Source organism: Talpa europaea (assembly GCF_964194135.1).
Source record: "Talpa europaea genome assembly, chromosome: 16".
Lineage (NCBI taxonomy): Eukaryota > Metazoa > Chordata > Mammalia > Eulipotyphla > Talpidae > Talpa > Talpa europaea.
In genome coordinates, this window is record NC_140084.1 from 22,688,737 (window position 1) to 22,706,318 (window position 17,582).

General features: G+C 38.2%; 1 protein-coding gene across 4 annotated transcripts in view; it reads right to left on the minus strand.

Moving 5' to 3' along the window:
* Positions 1-864: 864 nt before the first annotated feature.
* Positions 865-17,582, minus strand: part of PHKB (phosphorylase kinase regulatory subunit beta) — a gene marked incomplete at both ends in the record, with an annotated part of 230,434 nt that continues 213,716 nt past the window's right edge. For all 4 annotated transcript variants that reach the window (XM_084257797.1, XM_084257798.1, XM_084257796.1 and 1 more), the window contains 5 exons: positions 865-1,002; positions 1,645-1,785; positions 3,561-3,668; positions 7,182-7,311; positions 17,189-17,323. In XM_084257797.1, the coding sequence (XP_084113923.1) occupies positions 865-1,002; positions 1,645-1,785; positions 3,561-3,668; positions 7,182-7,311; positions 17,189-17,323 (652 nt within the window). The remainder of the gene's footprint in view (positions 1,003-1,644; positions 1,786-3,560; positions 3,669-7,181; positions 7,312-17,188; positions 17,324-17,582) is intronic.

Below are 17,582 nucleotides of genomic sequence, written 5' to 3' on the forward strand. Positions count from 1 at the left end.
TGATCAATTAAATGAAAACATTCAGGAATAATAAACTCAGTCCGCAAACCTGAGAACAAAGAATGTGTCCAGATATATTCATTATATCAGAAATAAAATTTAATGACTTTTAATTTTGTATTTAGTAGTATAAACTGTTAACAGTCCATATTCCTGAATAATCTTACAATGTTCTAATTTTAGTAAGAATTCAAAGTCAAAAATGTTTGACAAGGTATAGATTTATTATACTGTCTTTTAGTCCAATCCTATGGTTAGCACAAATACAAAACTACAGTCCTGTTTATAAAATAAAAATTATACAATAGTTCCAATTACTAAAATATTAATGTTGAAGTTTCTGAGAACCAAAATATCAGATGGTTGATTTTGCTTTTTTGAGGCATATTGACATTTTCTTCTAGCATGACAATGTACTACAAGACAATGTTCACCATTTCTTCAATACCTTTTCATCCCTAGTAGCATTAGTAGTCGGCAAACTCATTGTCATGGCAGTAGGTGGGAATTTAGTGCAATGAGCAACAATTTATTTTGATGAGTTATTTGAGCATTACATGCATGCAGTAGTGAGTGTCCAATTCATAAACTATTTCTACTGTTCAGTAAAAATTATTATTGCAGTTGGCATAATCTGAAGAACTGCTTTCCATCTGATTAAAAACACTGTCTACCACTGGGTTGGCAACAGCATGCCCAATAACTTTGTCAAGGGTGTGGCAGCCACATCACCAGCATAATTAGTCCTACATTAGCAGCTGCCTTAACTAAAGGCAATCCAAACTTGTTTTTGTTGACTGCAGCACAAATCTAAACATACTTTCTAGAAAATGACTTTCCACAGAGCTTCTTTCACCTTCCTTCCTAGCTAACCACACATGGGTCATCATTGCTTGGCTTGACTTCTCCTTCCAGCAGCGAATTCATCACAACCTTTGTCAAGTAGCTGCAGGTCCCTCTTTTCCCCAGTGGAGGAGTATTATAAAAGGCAGTCATGTCATCCTACCAAGGAAAACAGTAAGCAAGTCATTTGATTTTTTGTTTGTAAAAAGTTGCCAGGTAAAATTAGTGTCAGCCTAGGGGGAAAATAAATTCCCAGGAAGATTTCCTCATGGAAAATAGGAGCTTCTTGAGCATCTCGTTTGTTTTCCTGAGGCATCTTCTCAGCAGATAAAACAAAGAAAAACACTTTCAGTATTCTCTCAGTTGCTGATAATTTTTATTTACTTAGGGAAACTTTTCAGAGATGAGCATAAAATATTAAACAGAGCGCCTGGAAGGGAATACCTCAGGCGGGACCAGCACTGATGAAGTTTATTACCCAGTCCCATCCTCCCCAGAATTTAATTTTATTGCCTTCTAGAATCTATGTCTCCTCTCTGGTAAAACACATTTTAACTGCTAACTACATAAAAGAAATTTATCTCCTCCTAGATTTCATTTTAGTCAGAACTTCATAGCTGAAGAGACTAGTAATTAACTAAAAAGTAACATCTTCTCAACTAGGTCAGACTTCCCCTGACCTTCAACTACTTTCTTTTGTACACCATGAATATGTTTTATAAGTTAAGTAAGAGATTAAGAATATTTTGAAGAATTGAGACATTAAAAAAACTTCTCAAAGAGCTTTTTTTCTCTACTTACTTGTTTTTCAACTTCCTTTAGTCGACTTTCATCTCTTTGAAATTCATGAAATGCTTCTTTCACCAGTTTGTCAAGATCTACTTTGTCTTGAAATTCTAGCTCGGGGTTTCTTTCCAGTACAATGGACACAACCATTAGTAACTAGAAGAGACAGCCATTGAAAGTCAATTATATGACCCATAAAAGTGACAGAGTCTGGACATGTTTTCATTCTTTAATCAGACTGATGGATGACCTAATATTCCACAGTGTGTTCTATACAGTCAGAGGCTTTAGGATTATCTATGGGTGGAATCTTCCCTGATCTTTCAAACTAATAGCCCAAGTTCTGCTTGGACCCTGCATTTTTTTTTTTTTTTCATTTCATGCATCCCTGAAATTGTACAGAAATGTTTTTAGTTACTTAGTAAAATGAGTAATTTAGAAATATGACTCTCCTAGCCCCATACATAGTACATAGCACTCTATTCACCCAAGTGTCTGGACTCTTTAGGCCTTTAGATATCAGTCCTTGCTGGAAAGACAATGAAACCCAGGTCTACTGGAGCAGAGGCTGCCACATGACAGGCTGAAGGCAGCAAAGCTAGAGAAGGTGGGTGAATTCAGTGGAAACTCTGGATCTAGGCTAAGATCAAATGATTTGGAGGTCAGCACCCCAAAAAATCTGTGACACCATAGCTGTTTCTCAGGGGATGGCTATATTTTAAGAAATACACTTCATCCTGCTCATGTATGAGTATTATTTGTTCTGTATAAACTATCATAGTTTAATGTATCATCCTGTTGTTGGGATACCCACACATTTATCTCAAATGATAAACTTTTATATGTAAAGATTGAGTCTGAGGCATACTATGTTTGGTAAAGACTTTCTGATGATGATTATGTTTCCTACTTAGTATATGAAACAGGAAACACACCTCATAATTCCCAATTTGGGAAGCTTACTGACTCTATTTTACGAAAATGCTTTCAAAGTAGGATCTGAAAGAACTAACAGAAACACCTCCAGTAAAATGCAGGAGTTATAACGTGGGCAGGGATTTTGCCAGGAGAACACAAAGTTTTGCTCGAGTTCTAAAGGAGAATTTCTTCTGCAAAGAAATGACCTTGTTTTGGTCAAGAAGAAAGATCCTCATCTTTTCCTGCTTCTTTTCTTCTATCTCAGCCTCATTCCCACATGCTATGAAACTGATCACGGATACTGTTTCCAAATCCTGATCCAGCAGAGATAAGGCTCACACTTAGCTCTGACTGAGACCTCAAATGGACTGGATTTTAGGTGTCATATCCATCTCGGCATTTACTGAGAGTTTCTGTATCAGTAAGATATAGTACCTACCCGTAACAAACACAAAGTCTGATAGAGACATTCCAAGAGAAAGAGACAAGTAAAGATAACTACAGATTAAAGTAATTCTTTTGGGGGATTCTCTATCTTGGTATAATGTTTTAAACTGGCAAAAGAACATGTATGTATTTTAGCAGCAGCCTTTCTGTTGATACAAAGCAATGATGACACAGCACAATATTACGTCTGCTTTGTTTACAGAGAGATATGGAAAGATGTTTCTCAAAATATCTTGTTAGTATGTAAGGAACTTTTTTTTTCCTTCTATAATTCTCTGAACTACTGAAACTTTCTATAATAGTCACATATTATTTCTGTAAAAAGAAAAAAACTAGAAACAAAATAGGAAAAAGTCATTTCCGTTTTATGGTGCTGCTGGTGTACTATGATGTGCCTTGATGTGGGTCAAGGTCGGCCATCTTCTGCAGGACTCAACTGGAAGGGATTTGGAGTAGGTGAAGAGGGGTGTGCCTGATCTCCTGGGCAGTTTCCTTTGTACTAGTTTTCAAGGAGCAGATACAGATAGAAAGCACTTATTCAGCAATTTACATTTCTTAACACAAACCTCCACAATGATCTGTCTGTACTTTGGCTGGTCAATACTCCCCAACATGTCTTCAACGAGGAGAGAGAAATTCATCTCATACATGGTCATATCTGACAGGGTTGGTTGCTAAAAGAAATAACACAACATAAACAGGCTGCATTGTTATATTCTGGTTCCCACTTAACAGAAGAATTTCATTTTCTAATCAATAATCTTTTTCAGTTGCTATAAAGCCATAGAGAACATTGTCAACTATACAACTGAATTTTATATGTGTCAAGCTACTGAAGCCAGCCAGCTTGACTATTGTGATAAATTAAACTCCTGTTTTTTGCAATTGTCTTCACTATATTAATTTTTTAGGGGAAAGGTCTGTATTAGAAATTCACTTTTATACACAAAAGGAACAGCCAAAAATTGAGACAACAAATAAAGTACATATTGCCTTCAGAATTAACATAAGAAGTTATGCTTGCTGTCAGACTTTAAGCATGTAAGTTACCAGCTATTGACTTCATATCACTTTTGGGGCAGGTCCTTTCTGAGCTAGCAGCACAAAAATGCATACAAAGAAGCAAAAACAATATCATGTACTGAAATGGTAAGCAATCAGTAAAAAGCAAAACCAAAAAGAATTTTCTCGATTCTAGCCCTTTTATGTTTCATTTAAAACAAGAGTATTCCATAGCTCCCAATTCACTTTTCACAAACCAAATGAAAGTAGAAAGTACACTCAAATCTAAACCCAAATCTGTATAGTGAATAACCCTTGAAGAATGCTAGGGAAGTGTACTTACAAATCTTCATTTGTAAGGTAGAAAACAGTTGGAGTTACCAGAATTACTACCAAAGAAGCAGAACTGATGAGTCATAATTATTTGCTTTTATCTCAACGATGATTTACAGTGAACTTAAACATAGTCTCAGAACATGTATTTACTTACAACTCAAAATAGGATCCGAAGAAATGTTCCCTTTCAACCAAATGACAGCATATATATTCTGTCTGTATAATATTGTCTCAGTCCTACATTCAATATGGTCCATCTATTGTATTCTAAATTCAATATAATCCAACACATTGCTAATTAGATTGCAGTTAATTTAGGGAAAATGAAGCCTGGTTGCTGAATATAGTAATTATAATTGTTTAGCTGTACAGTAATGGGATTAATGGAAGAACCTTTTATGGCTTCACATCAATTTCCTTTTAATGTCTCATTTGACATGTCAACCTAGCTGCTATGCAACTGTGACAATTAAGCCTAGAGAAGAGATATCAAGCTTGCCATATTTCCTCCTCTCTGAAAGTCCCCAGGGTAAGCTGTAGAGCAGAAAAATTAAACAGAAAGGCTCAGAGGTCAAGCTGCCAAGAGGTCACACTTCAGTTCAGCTACTGCCTAGGTGTGAAACCTGGGGGAAGTCACTTAGCTATGCTTCCATTGCTTCATCTGTCAAATGGAAAGAATAAAGTACCTACCTCAAAAGATTGTTGTGAGGATTAAAGAACACTTAGAAAAGTGCCAGGCCCATACAAGTACTTCACAGGTACTTATGTTGTTAGCAAAGAGAGGATGGTAATGTAAGTGGCCCAGATATTCATACAATGAAATGAAAATCTGGCAGCTATTAGTGGGGCTGAGGAAGCAGCTGTGAAGAGGTTGCCATAGTCCACTATGGAGACAGGTGCTACCAGAAGCAGTGGGGCATGAACAGCAGGGGGGCCTGCACTCTGCCTACAGGGGATGGTTGTACACCACAACCACAACCACAACCACAACCACAGAGGCTTGGGACAGGGCCAGGACCTGTGCTGCCATCAAGGACAGCCACTCAGCAGCTTGCTAGTACCAAGAACACTTTTTAAAAGTTTCTGTTCATTTTTTTGAATGAGTAATACATTCTCATTGTTCTAGATTTGAAAAGGTTTTGAGAAAGGGTTTTCAAAACAAAGGAAAGAATACTCTGAGTTTTGTAGTAATTTACACAAGGTGAAAAGATTTCAACAGCTCTAGCTGCAAAATAGCAATTTCAGGATTAAACAGCGACAGTAGCCACATCCACACGGGCAGCCACATCCACGCCGGAACAAGCTGGTTGTGACGTCACGCCTGAAGTGAGGCACTCTTAGGGAAGGCTTTCATTACAGCTTTCAAAATGTTCAGTATGTCTACAGTGTGAGGTGGACCAGGGGGCCAAAATATCTGTAAAGCCAAGAGGTACCCCTTGTGGAAAGTCTGAAGACCCAGAGTTGGCTGAGAAGTTTCCTGAACCTCCAACCTTCCGTTATGTTTCCTATTCACAGAATGAACCCCAAGATCAGAATGCACTCTGAAAAGCTTATGAACTTCCACAGTCCCCTCCAGAAATTGATACCCCACATTCTTCCCTCATTTTCCTCTCTGATCAGAGCTGGACAAGGACTTTATATAAAAGAAGGAGGAAGATAATGAGAAAGAACATGTACTCATTTAAATTTTAGAAGTAAACATCTTGCTTAGGGGCTTAATGAAAGGATTCAGTAAGTAATCACTAGGAGGTAAGATGGTATAAAAATTCTTGAATCTTTTGAAGGACATACTAAGCAGTCTCCTTTTTAAAATAAGTATATTAAAAAAACAAAAACAAAAAAATAGGTTTTCAGTGAAAAACCCATCCTGTTCCTCCAGACTCAGTTCTTTTACTCAAAGACAAAAGAATACTATCCATTTCTTGTGGTCCTTTCAGAAACACTCTACATGCATGTAAGCAAAATGTAAGTGCGTGCATATATTTAAGATCCTTTATCTGTATTAAGACCTTCCTTAAAAAATTTTGCTTGACATTTCAACACTAGGAACAAACATAATGTAGTACCCTCCATTTCCGAAGGCATAATTATTAATTTTTGTGTATAAGCAGCATGATTTACATTAAATAAAATAACCAAATTGAAGAAGAAGGCCAGTTTATATAACTTGGGAAGCCATGTGAATGGGGCATTAATTCATTTGGACCAAAGGTAAGTCACATCTTGAGTAAAATAAGCAATTGTCTGTCTAATGACCTAAAAAATAACTGCATCTTCACATTCAGTCTCCGTATCCACAGCATTATTAACACACCTTGCTTTATAGACATGGTTAGGTTTGGTCTTTTCAAGTATGTGTCACTGTTTGTGAGGTCCCTGGCACTGCCCTCCACTGCCTCGAGAAAGGAATCCCACCACTCATAGTGACACCAATATAAGAAACACAAAAATCCACGAGTAAGCAACCACAGGAAGGACAGCTTGTTTGGCAAAAGGTTTAGTCACGTGGATCCTTTAAATAGAGAACGTTCCTTGAAACATTTGCAATATGATAATACAAAAGACTGTTTTGAATAAATATAACTTTTAAGCAATAAATCCATTTGGTATAGCAGAGATTTTGTGCAAAGGGGTACTGAAATTAAAAAATAGAAGTAACTCACTTTGGGGAATAATATTTCCAATTCAACTGATTATGTTTCTTATTTTTCTGAGCCTTCTTCACCCCTTCCCCCTTTAAATACTCTTAGAGAAAAGAAGGAACAGACAGGTTATTTGCATAGTGGGGTGGGAGGGCGAATTTGCCTTTAGAAGTCCTTTTTGTTGACATGAACAGGAGGGAGCTGTACCTGTGGCAAATGTTTCCCAGCTACCATGATGCCATTGGGTGTGCGCTCCAGGATCTGCCACACTCTGTCATAGAACCCAGCGGGAGTTCGATTCAAAGACCCATCGATCTGACGCCTGTTCAGCCAACATCTGTAGGCCAAAGGAAAATACCTCAGAGCTGAAAAAACAAGTTTGTTCTAGCAGAAAGCAAGGCTTTCAATATGGTTTAATTGTTCCAACTGGGTGAGCAATAAAAGCCAACTTTATCAATGATGCATATACACCATGTGCTACAGAGGTTACTAAATGTTTCATAGTGAAAATAGAGCTTGCAGGGAAGTGAAAACCCCCAAGACTTTAAAAAACTTCATATGCAAAATGTTATTCTCTAGTAAGTCACAAGACTGCTCACTCTGTGAGTAAATGACTTTCTAACATGCAAAGCAGGTCCATTGAAAAAAACAGAAACAGTCAACTTCAAAAAATAAGTCTATGTGGCCCTTACACACAATAAAATCTAGATTCTACGAAGGCATGGAAATCAAATAGTTCAATCACTCCTATATACCACTCCTGAAATGGTGCTTAATCAATATTTGAAAAAATGAGTGAATAAATGAATGCTCAAAAAAGCATGATGTATCTAATGAAATTGCCTTATTTTAAACCTATAAAAGTTTTCTATACAAAGATGACTTAAGTGCCATTGCTGAAAAATCAGCTACAAAACTCTTACATGTCATAATTAGAATGTAGTAATAAGCCAAATTTTTAGGTCTCTTCTTTTCATGGATCAAGTATTAAATCTTAAAGATATAATACTTATATTCACAAGCTGCTAAAGATAAAGAATTTTCATAATTTAAAAAGAACACACAAGGGCCTCCCCTGGTGGCGCAGTGGTTGAGCGCTGGGCTGCAAAGCTGCTCGCAGCCTCTGCAGTGCCGGTTCGATCCCCAGCCACTGGCGAGGGTCCCACATGGCGCAACAGACCTCTCCTTCCACGCCCGCTGCTCCCCTCAGCAGTCTATTTCGTCATTCTGCCTGTTCTGTTCCCCGCTCTGGCTCTGGTGAATTCTCTCACCCTCCAGCGCTTCTGACTGTACCAGTGCTTGTATAAATAAATAAATAAATAAATCTTTTTAAAAATAAATAAATAAAAAGAACACACAGGGGGGGCAGAGCAACATGGCGGCGAGGAGACGCTGCCAGTAAGATCTCCCATTAAAAAAAAGTTAATAGGGAGGAAAAGCGGCAGGTCCCAGTGAGAACTGGGACACGGAAGATAAACGGACGACTCCAGCAAACTGCCCGAAGAAGAAAGTTGCCATAAAAGAGGACGAGAAGGGAGGGAAGCGCAGAACCCTGCTCCCCTCCCCCGCCCACAGAGGCGGCACTCTCCCACCGGCAGAGACGAGGGAAACAACAAACCAAAACGCCCAACAAGAAAAACGGATGCAGCAAGCGGGACTGTGAGTGGAAAGGAACTATTTCAGCCACCACACCCCGTGAACGGGAGCTGAGGCGAACCCTGCAGGATCCACCGCGGAGGTGAGCTCCAGGCGCCATTAAAGAGAGCCCCGCCCACCAGGAGGAGACCAGCACCAGCACACAGCCCCGGCCGCCCGGTAAGCTTGCGGGAAAGCGGCGCTCGGATTGCAGCTGCCCAGGTCCCCGCGCCTGTGACCTAGGCTTGCGGGGAGACGGCGGAGGCCCTCCCTGAGTGAGCAGGAACAAGGCGCCCAGGCAGGGGAGCGGGATTCAAAAGGCGCCATTCCCGCGCCACTGATCTGGGCTACAGCCCGCGTCCTGGAACTGAGGGCTTTGGAACTGAAACCCGGGGCACGAAATTAGGGGCGTGGGTTCCCCACGACGGTGGGGCACAAGGCAGACACAGCACCCCAAAGCCGTTGAGGTGTACCCTACCATCCCCGCTCTGCTCCCTGTCCCACGGGGTGGAAAATCAGCTCCCCAAGGGCTCTAGGAGAGATCTCTGGCGCCACCTAGCGACTTGACCCCAGCACAGGCTACTGAAGGAGCTAGTGGCCAGCTGGGGAGTTAGCCCACACCGGGCCCCTTCTGAACAAGTAGTCTGAGCCCACAGGGAGAGCGAGCACCCACAGCCGGGGCAGACCAGGCGCGCAGAAGAGTGTGCCTGAGACCAGAAGCGCAGGGAGTGTGTCCCACATCACCATTTTAGAACAGGGACATTTCTTCAGTAAAGACTACCTGCAGAAGACTTCCTTAGGAGCCAGAGGTGAGCGGGGTAAGTTCGCCCACGCCAGACCCCCTCTGGCCTGCAGTCCAAGCCCAGAGGGGAGCAGGAACCCACCGCCGGGGCAGACCAGGCGCACAGGGGAGTGTGTCCCCACATCGGCATTTTAGAACAGGGACCTTTCTCCAGTAAAGGCTGCTTGAAACTGACAGATGACTCCTGGAAGAACCAGAGGGGAACAGAGAAGCCCACCCAAGATGCCGGCAAGTCCCAACAACACAGTGTCCCAACGCATACGGCAAATTAGAAAACAGACAGTAGGGAGGAGAAGAACCACACGCAACCTAGCAACTCTCCAGAGAAAAAGCACACCACAAAAAGAAAGCCAGCCCCCAGATTGCAACGACAATAACTTGGAAGAATTTCTGAGCCTTCCAGAAAGAGAATTTAAAATTGCCGTGATTAAAAAACTGACAGAAGTCATAAAGGAAAACAATGATAAGGGAAAAATAATCAACGATCAGAAGAATGCAATTGAGTCCCTAGAGAGGGAAAACAATGGTCAGAAGAAAGAAATTGAGTCCCTAAAGAGGGAAGTAAAAGAAATGCAGGAGATCAAAGAATTAATGGAAGAACTAAAGAATTCTGGGAAAAGCAATGAAAGCAGAATAGATGAAATGGAAGAACGAATAAGTAATCTTGAAGACACAGAAATAAAAAGAACCAAAACAGAAAAGGAAAGAGAAGTACGAAGGAAAAAGAACGAAGAAAGACTTCGGGAACTATCTGACTCCATGAGGAAAGGAAATATAAGAGTTATAGGAATACCAGAAGGAGAGGAGAGAGATGTAGGAACAGAGAAAATATTCAAAGAGATAATTGAAGAGAACTTCCCAAATGTGAAGAAGGAGCTGAAAATTGATATACAAGAAGCAAGAAGAACACCAAACTTCCACGACGAAAGGAAAAATACAGCAAGACACATAATAGTAAAGCTCCCAAGAATCCAGGACAAGGAAAAAATAATGAAGCTGGCAAGAGGGAAGAAACAGATAACATTCAAAGGAAAACCAATCAGGCTGACATCAGACTTCTCCGAAGAAACACTATGGGCAAGGAGAGAGTGGAGGGACATAGTCAACAGACTCCAAGAAAACAGATGCCAACCAAGAATACTCTATCCCGCAAAGCTCTCCTTCCTCTTTGAAGAAAGAATATGGACCTTCCCAGACAAACAGAAACTCCGGAATTTCATTGCAACGAAACACCCACTCCAAAAAATACTACAAGGAGTCCTAAAGCCAGAACCTCAGAGCGACGAATAACAATGAAAGAAGGCCAAAAAAAAAAAAAGTTATTAAAAGAATAAATAAATAAAATCAAAGGAAAGACAAACACAATGGCAAATACAGATGTTAACATATCAATATTAACTCTAAATGTAAATGGACTAAACTCTTCAATAAAAAGACACAGAGTTGCAGCCTGGATTAAGAAACAAAACCCAACCTTTTGCTGTCTCCAGGAAACACATTTAGCTACAAAAGATAAAAATAGGCTCAAAGTTAAAGGATGGAAAACAATCCTACAAGCAAATGGACCAAAAAAGAAAGCAGGAACAGCTATACTTATATCAGATAAAACAGATTTCAAACTCAAAAAGATAAAAAGAGACCCCAATGGTCACTACATTATGATCAAGGGGACAATACTTCAAGAAGAAATAACACTGATTAACATATACTCACCAAACGAAGGAGCACCAAAATATATCAGACAACTGTTGTCCTCTCTGAAAACAGACATCAGAGAAAACACATACGTAGTGGGAGACTTCAACACACCACTATCAACAATGGATAGATCAACAAGACAAAAAATAAGTAAAGAAACCAAAGCTCTAAATAAAGACCTAGAGCAATTGGGCTTAACAGACATCTATAGAACACTAAACCCCAAAAAAACGGAGTACACATTTTTCTCAAGCGCACACGGATCATTCTCCAGGATCGATCACATACTGGGGCACAAGACAAACATCAACAGATACACCAAGATTGAAATCATATCAACCATCTTTTCTGACCATGAAGGCATCAAACTAGAAATAAACCATAAAAAGAAGGCAAGGAACTTTCCTACCTCATGGAGATTAAAAACCACACTACTGGAAGACCATTGGACTAATGAGGAGATCAAAGAAGAAATTAAAAAAATTTTTGAATTGAACGACAAGGAGGACACCAATATCCTAAATGTATGGGATGCAGCAAAAGCAGTAATAAGAGGAAAATATATAGCAATAGAAGCTCACATCAAGAAACAAGAAAGAACACAAAGAAACAACCTAATCTCGAAGCTCAAAGATCTAGAAAAAGAACAACAAAAAAACCCCAAAACCAGTAGAAGAAAAGAAATAATAAAAACCAAAGCAGAAATAAATGAAATTGAAACTAAAAAAACAATCCAAAAGATCAATGAAACCAAGAGCTGGTTCTTTGAAAAAATCAATAAAATAGACAAACCCCTAGCCAGGCTCACAAAGGAAAAAAGGGAGAAAGCACAAATAAACAGGATCATCAATGAAAGAGGAGAAATCACAACGGACACAGCAGAAATCAAAAGAATAATCAGTAACTACTATGAACAGTTATATGGAAACAAGTTTAACAATCTAGAGGAGATGGACAAATTCCTACAACTCTACAATCACCCAAAGCTAGATAAAGAAGAAATAGAACACCTAAACAGACCAATTACAATTAGCGAAATTGAAATGGTAATCAAAAACCTCCCCAAAAACAAAAGCCCAGGACCTGATGGATTTACAAATGAATTCTACCAAACATTCAGAGACGAATTAGTGCCTATCCTTCACAAACTCTTCCAAAAAATTGAGAAGGAAGGGACAATACCAAACACGTTCTATGAAGCCAACATTACACTAATACCAAAACCGAACAAGGACAACACAAAAAAGGAAAACTACAGGCCAATCTCCCTAATGAACACTAATGCAAAAATCCTCAATAAAATTTTAGCTATCAGAATCCAACAATGTATCCATAAGATAATTCACCACGACCAAGTTGGATTCATTCCAGGGGCACAAGGATGGTTTAACATCCGAAAATCAATCAACGTTATCCAACACATCAACAAAAAGAAATATAAAAACCATATGATAATATCAATAGATGCTGAGAAAGCTTTCGACAAAGTGCAACACCCATTCATGATAAAAGCCCTTGAAATTCTTGGGATACAAGGAACATACCTCAACATCATAAAGGCCATCTATGACAAGCCAACAGCCAGTATCATTCTCAATGGTGAAAAGCTGAAAGCAATTCCATTAAGATCTGGAACAAGACAAGGATGTCCACTCTCACCATTGCTTTTCAATATAATACTGGAAGTCCTAGCCAGGGCAATAAGACAAGAGAAAGACATCCAAGGAATCCAAATAGGAAAAGAAGAAGTCAAACTATCACTATTTGCAGACGATATGATATTATACATAGAGAACCCCAAAAACTCCACAGAAAAGCTAATTCAACTCATCAATCAGTTCAGTAAAGTGGCAGGATACAAAGTCAACACGCAAAAGTCAGTAGCCTTCCTATACACAAACAATAAATCTGAAGAAGAAGAAATCAAAAAGACCATCCCTTTTGTTATTGAAACAAAAAAAATCAAATATTTGGGAATAAATCTAACAAAAGAGGTAAAGGACCTATACAAAGAAAACTATAAAACACTGTTAAAAGAAATAGAAGAAGATACAAAGAAATGGAGAGACATCCCCTGCTCATGGATTGGAAGAATAAACATTATTAAAATGGCCATCCTTCCAAAAGCAATATACAGATTCAATGCTATTCCAATCAAAATTTCAATGTCATTCTTCAAAGAAATAGAACAATTATTGATGAAATTCATATGGAATCACAAAAAACTCCGAATAGCCAAAGCTCTCCTGAAAAAAAAAGAAGGGAATGGAGGCATCAGACTCCCAGACTTCAAACTATACTACAAAGCCATAATCATCAAAACTGCATGGTATTGGAACAAGAACAGACATACAGACCAATGGAATCGAATAGAAAATCCAGAAATAAACCCACAGATTTATGGTCAACTAATCTTTGACAAAGGAGCAAAGACTATGCATTGGAGCAAAGAAAGTTTGTTCAATAAATGGTGCTGGGAAAACTGGGTCGCTACATGCAAAAGAATGAAGCTTGACCACCACCTCACACCATACACAAAAATCAACTCAAAATGGATTAAAGAACTAGACATAAGACCTGAAACCATAAAATATATAGAAGGAAATATAGGCGAAACACTACGTGATTTGCACATCAAAGACATCTTTACGGACACATCACCCAAAGCAGTGATAGTGAAGGCAAAGATAAACAGCTGGGACTATATCAAATTAAAGAGCTTTTGCACAGCAAAAGAGACAATAACAAAAACAAAGAGAAACCCCACCAACTGGGAGAACATTTTTGCACCCAACACTAATGATAAAGGACTGATCACAAAAATCTGCAAAGAGCTGATGAGACTCAACAACAACAAAGAAAATAATCCAGTCAAAAAATGGGCAGAAGAGCTTAAAAGAAACTTCTCTGAAGAGGAAATGCAAATGGCCAACAGGCATATGAAAAAATGTTCAACATCACTTGTCATCAGGGAAATGCAAATCAAAACTACCATGAGATACCATCTTACACCAGTGAGAATGGCACATATTAAAAAAACTAGCAACAACAAATGTTGGCGAGGGTGTGGAGAAAAAGGAACTCTTCTGCACTGTTGGTGGGAGTGCAAACTGGTCCAACCACTGTGGAAAGCTGTGTGGAGATTTCTGGACCTACTAAACATAGAGCTTCCATATGACCCAGCAATTCCACTCCTAGGTATTTACCCAAAGGACACAGAAACATCAATTCCAAAGAACACCTGCACCCCTATGTTTATAGCAGCACTGTTTACAATAGCTAAGCTTTGGAAACAACCCAAATGCCCAAAAATAGATGACTGGATCAAGAAGATGTGGTACATATATACCATGGAATATTACTCAGCATTCAAAAAAGATAAACACATGCAATTTGCTGCAACATGGATGGCACTGGAAGGGATCATGCTCAGCGAAATAAGCCAAAAAGAAAAAGAAAAATACCGGATGGTCTCACTCATAGCAGGAATCTAGAAAACTTAAATAAGGGACCAGGAAAATGAATAACTATAAGAAAGTGAAAATCAAAATCAACAAAAAACTATGAACCAGAGACACTTTTAGGGGGGCGGGGGCGGGAGGGGAGGGATTGGGGTCAGAATGGGGGGCTGCAATTGTATGGGGAATATAACAATAAAATTTATAAAAAAAAAAAAAAAAAAAAAAGAACACACAAATGTGTGTTCATCCAAAAGCGGAAGATATGAACAAATACACATTTTTAATATTTGGTACTAAAAACGGCAGCAAAGTGACATGTGTTTTCAGCCACAGGGAGACATGTCATAACCAACAACATTTTTAGGTATGAAAATAGCTAATACAGTAAATGGAAAAAGACATTTCTGTTCTGGTGGAAGAGAAACAATGAGATTTTATGAGTAAATAAGTAAGAGGGGCGTTTTTTTAGATGTACAGTTTCTTTCAGCCAGCCCAGAACCTTTTGGCTGCATTCAGTGCTAGGCTGAAGAGAAGGCCAAAGAGGCAGGGTTTGTGTGGTGATGTTTGACTTTGGATGATGGGTATGCAGACTGAATACCTTACACTCTTCATTTGATTTTTTCCTCTCCCTTTGGCAATAACAATGAAAAGATATTTCCAATATTCTATGAAGTCATGGTTAGCACTATAAAGAGATGTTTGCTTAGAACTTAAAAAGTAGAAGTATGTGAATACTCACAATGGAGGTGAAGAATTATTTTAGAAAAACTTTGATTTTTATTTTCTGGGTCTTTATTGTGAAAAAATTTAAACTTACAAATAAAACAGAAATTCATAATGTTCCTGCATATGAACAAAAGTCAGCTTTCCTGACTTTTGTCACCTCATGTAACCAAAAGCACAATGTCATAAACAGGAAAAGAACATTGATATAATACTATTGACCAATGAACCTTATTTAAATTTCACTAATATTATCACTAAGTTCCTTGTTTGGGGCCCAGGGATTTACCTAGGACCCCACAGGGTACTCAGTTGCCATGTCTCCTCAGGCCCCTGTGCTATGTGACAGTTCTTCCATCTTCCTTTATCTTTCATGGCTTTGACACTTTAGAAATGTCACTTACATTGTAGAATTTTCCTTAATTTTCTCATGATTAGACATATACATTTTTACAGAATACCCAGAAGTAGTGTCATGCAGGGAGTATGTGATGTCATATTACTGGTGATGTTAACCTTGATCATTTGGTTAAGGTGGGGTCTACTGTTTCTTCACTGTAAAGCTGCTATTTTTCTTTAGTAGAAATACTTTGAAATTATGCAAAATGTCCATTACTCATCATACTTTCATCCATTAAATTTAGCATCAATTCATGGTTCCTGTCTACACGGTTATAACTGTGGCATTAATCTAATGGTGAATTTCTAGTTCCATCATTCCATCGACACTAATTAATCAAAATTCTACTCTAAGAAACATCCCCTTTCTCACCTTTATCTATTTTTATCAGTATAGACTCTTGGATATTTATTCTGTGGGTTATAATCCAATACTAGCATTATTGATTTTTTTGTTCAAATTGTTCCAGCTTTAGCCATTGAGCCTTCTACAAATTATCTTCAGTAACTTTCTCACACATCTTATTTTTTTCGAGCACTTGTGTAAGGTATAAAGTATGGATTTGATTTTATATTTTCTTAAATGACTATCTCGTTGTCCTGTCACTATTTTAAATCTATCCTTGGTTCAGTGATTTAAAATGCTACCACTATTATACACTGAATTTCCCTATGTGCTTGGGAATCTATTTCTGGATATTCTATTGTGTTTGACTGGCCTATTTGTTATTAAAATCACGTACCAGCATGTTTTAATAAAGGAGGCTTTACTATATGTTTTACTGTCTGCTAGGGCAAGTCCTTATTTTATGTTTTCCTAGATATTCTTGCATGTTTGTATTTTCATATTTATTATTAATTTTTCTAACTCTGTAAAAAAGCTTGGTGTAATTTTATTGGAATTGCATTAAATTTATAATTGGCATTTTCATTATATAAGCACAAGGATGCTTTTCCATTTGTTCAAATCTATGTTTTTAGAAGATTTCTAGCCATTTCTAGGCAAGAAACCAACTATAATACCTTGGAAAATATCAGGTACACAAATAAGGCTCAATAAATGTTTGCCTACATAAATATATTATAAAAAATAGTATTCAATTCATTGAAGATGGAGTCACAGGAAACATATTTAAGTAACGCTAATCAAACTTTATGCCAAAATGTTTGGAGGAGATGGTGACTACAACTAAGACTCAGAAAGGGAACTAACCAAAGTGGTATGAAGTATACTCTGTGCAGAATAACAATAAAAACTGAGAAACATTTAAAGAACTAGATTTGAAAAGAGGTATAAAACTCAAATCAACACAAAATGACAACTTAAGACAGATACTTAATTAAAATCCTTGTGTATAGTGCCTATCTAATAAACAGCCTTATACGTTGATACTCTATTTTTTATTAATATGTTATGAATTTCATATATATATGTCAACATCATGATGCTAGTATAAATTCAGAGGGTCATATGGTTAACAAAGGACTCCTTTTACCTCCCATTCTGTAGAGGCTGGAGAATATCCAACAGGAGTTGTTTGACTTCACTAGGTGACAGCTGATATAAGTCTATTGCTGGCTTGTCTCCACCACGAATCTGTAGTTCGTATTTCATAGCATGGATGATCCACCTGAAATAAGACAGGGGGAGCGTGAATGAATAACCCTTGAATATCACCTTGTGCTTCTCATGGTGATGCCCTCAATAGCACTGACCTATCCAAAGGGAAATGAAGACAAGGCCACTTGAATTTCCTGAACCACTGATATAATTACTTCCATCAAGATTATGTGACATGATCAGACTCTTGAAAATGAGACCAGCTTTTATATGTGGTTAGGCAGTAAAACAGGTAAGTATTTATATTTACTTATGTTCTTACCTAATTC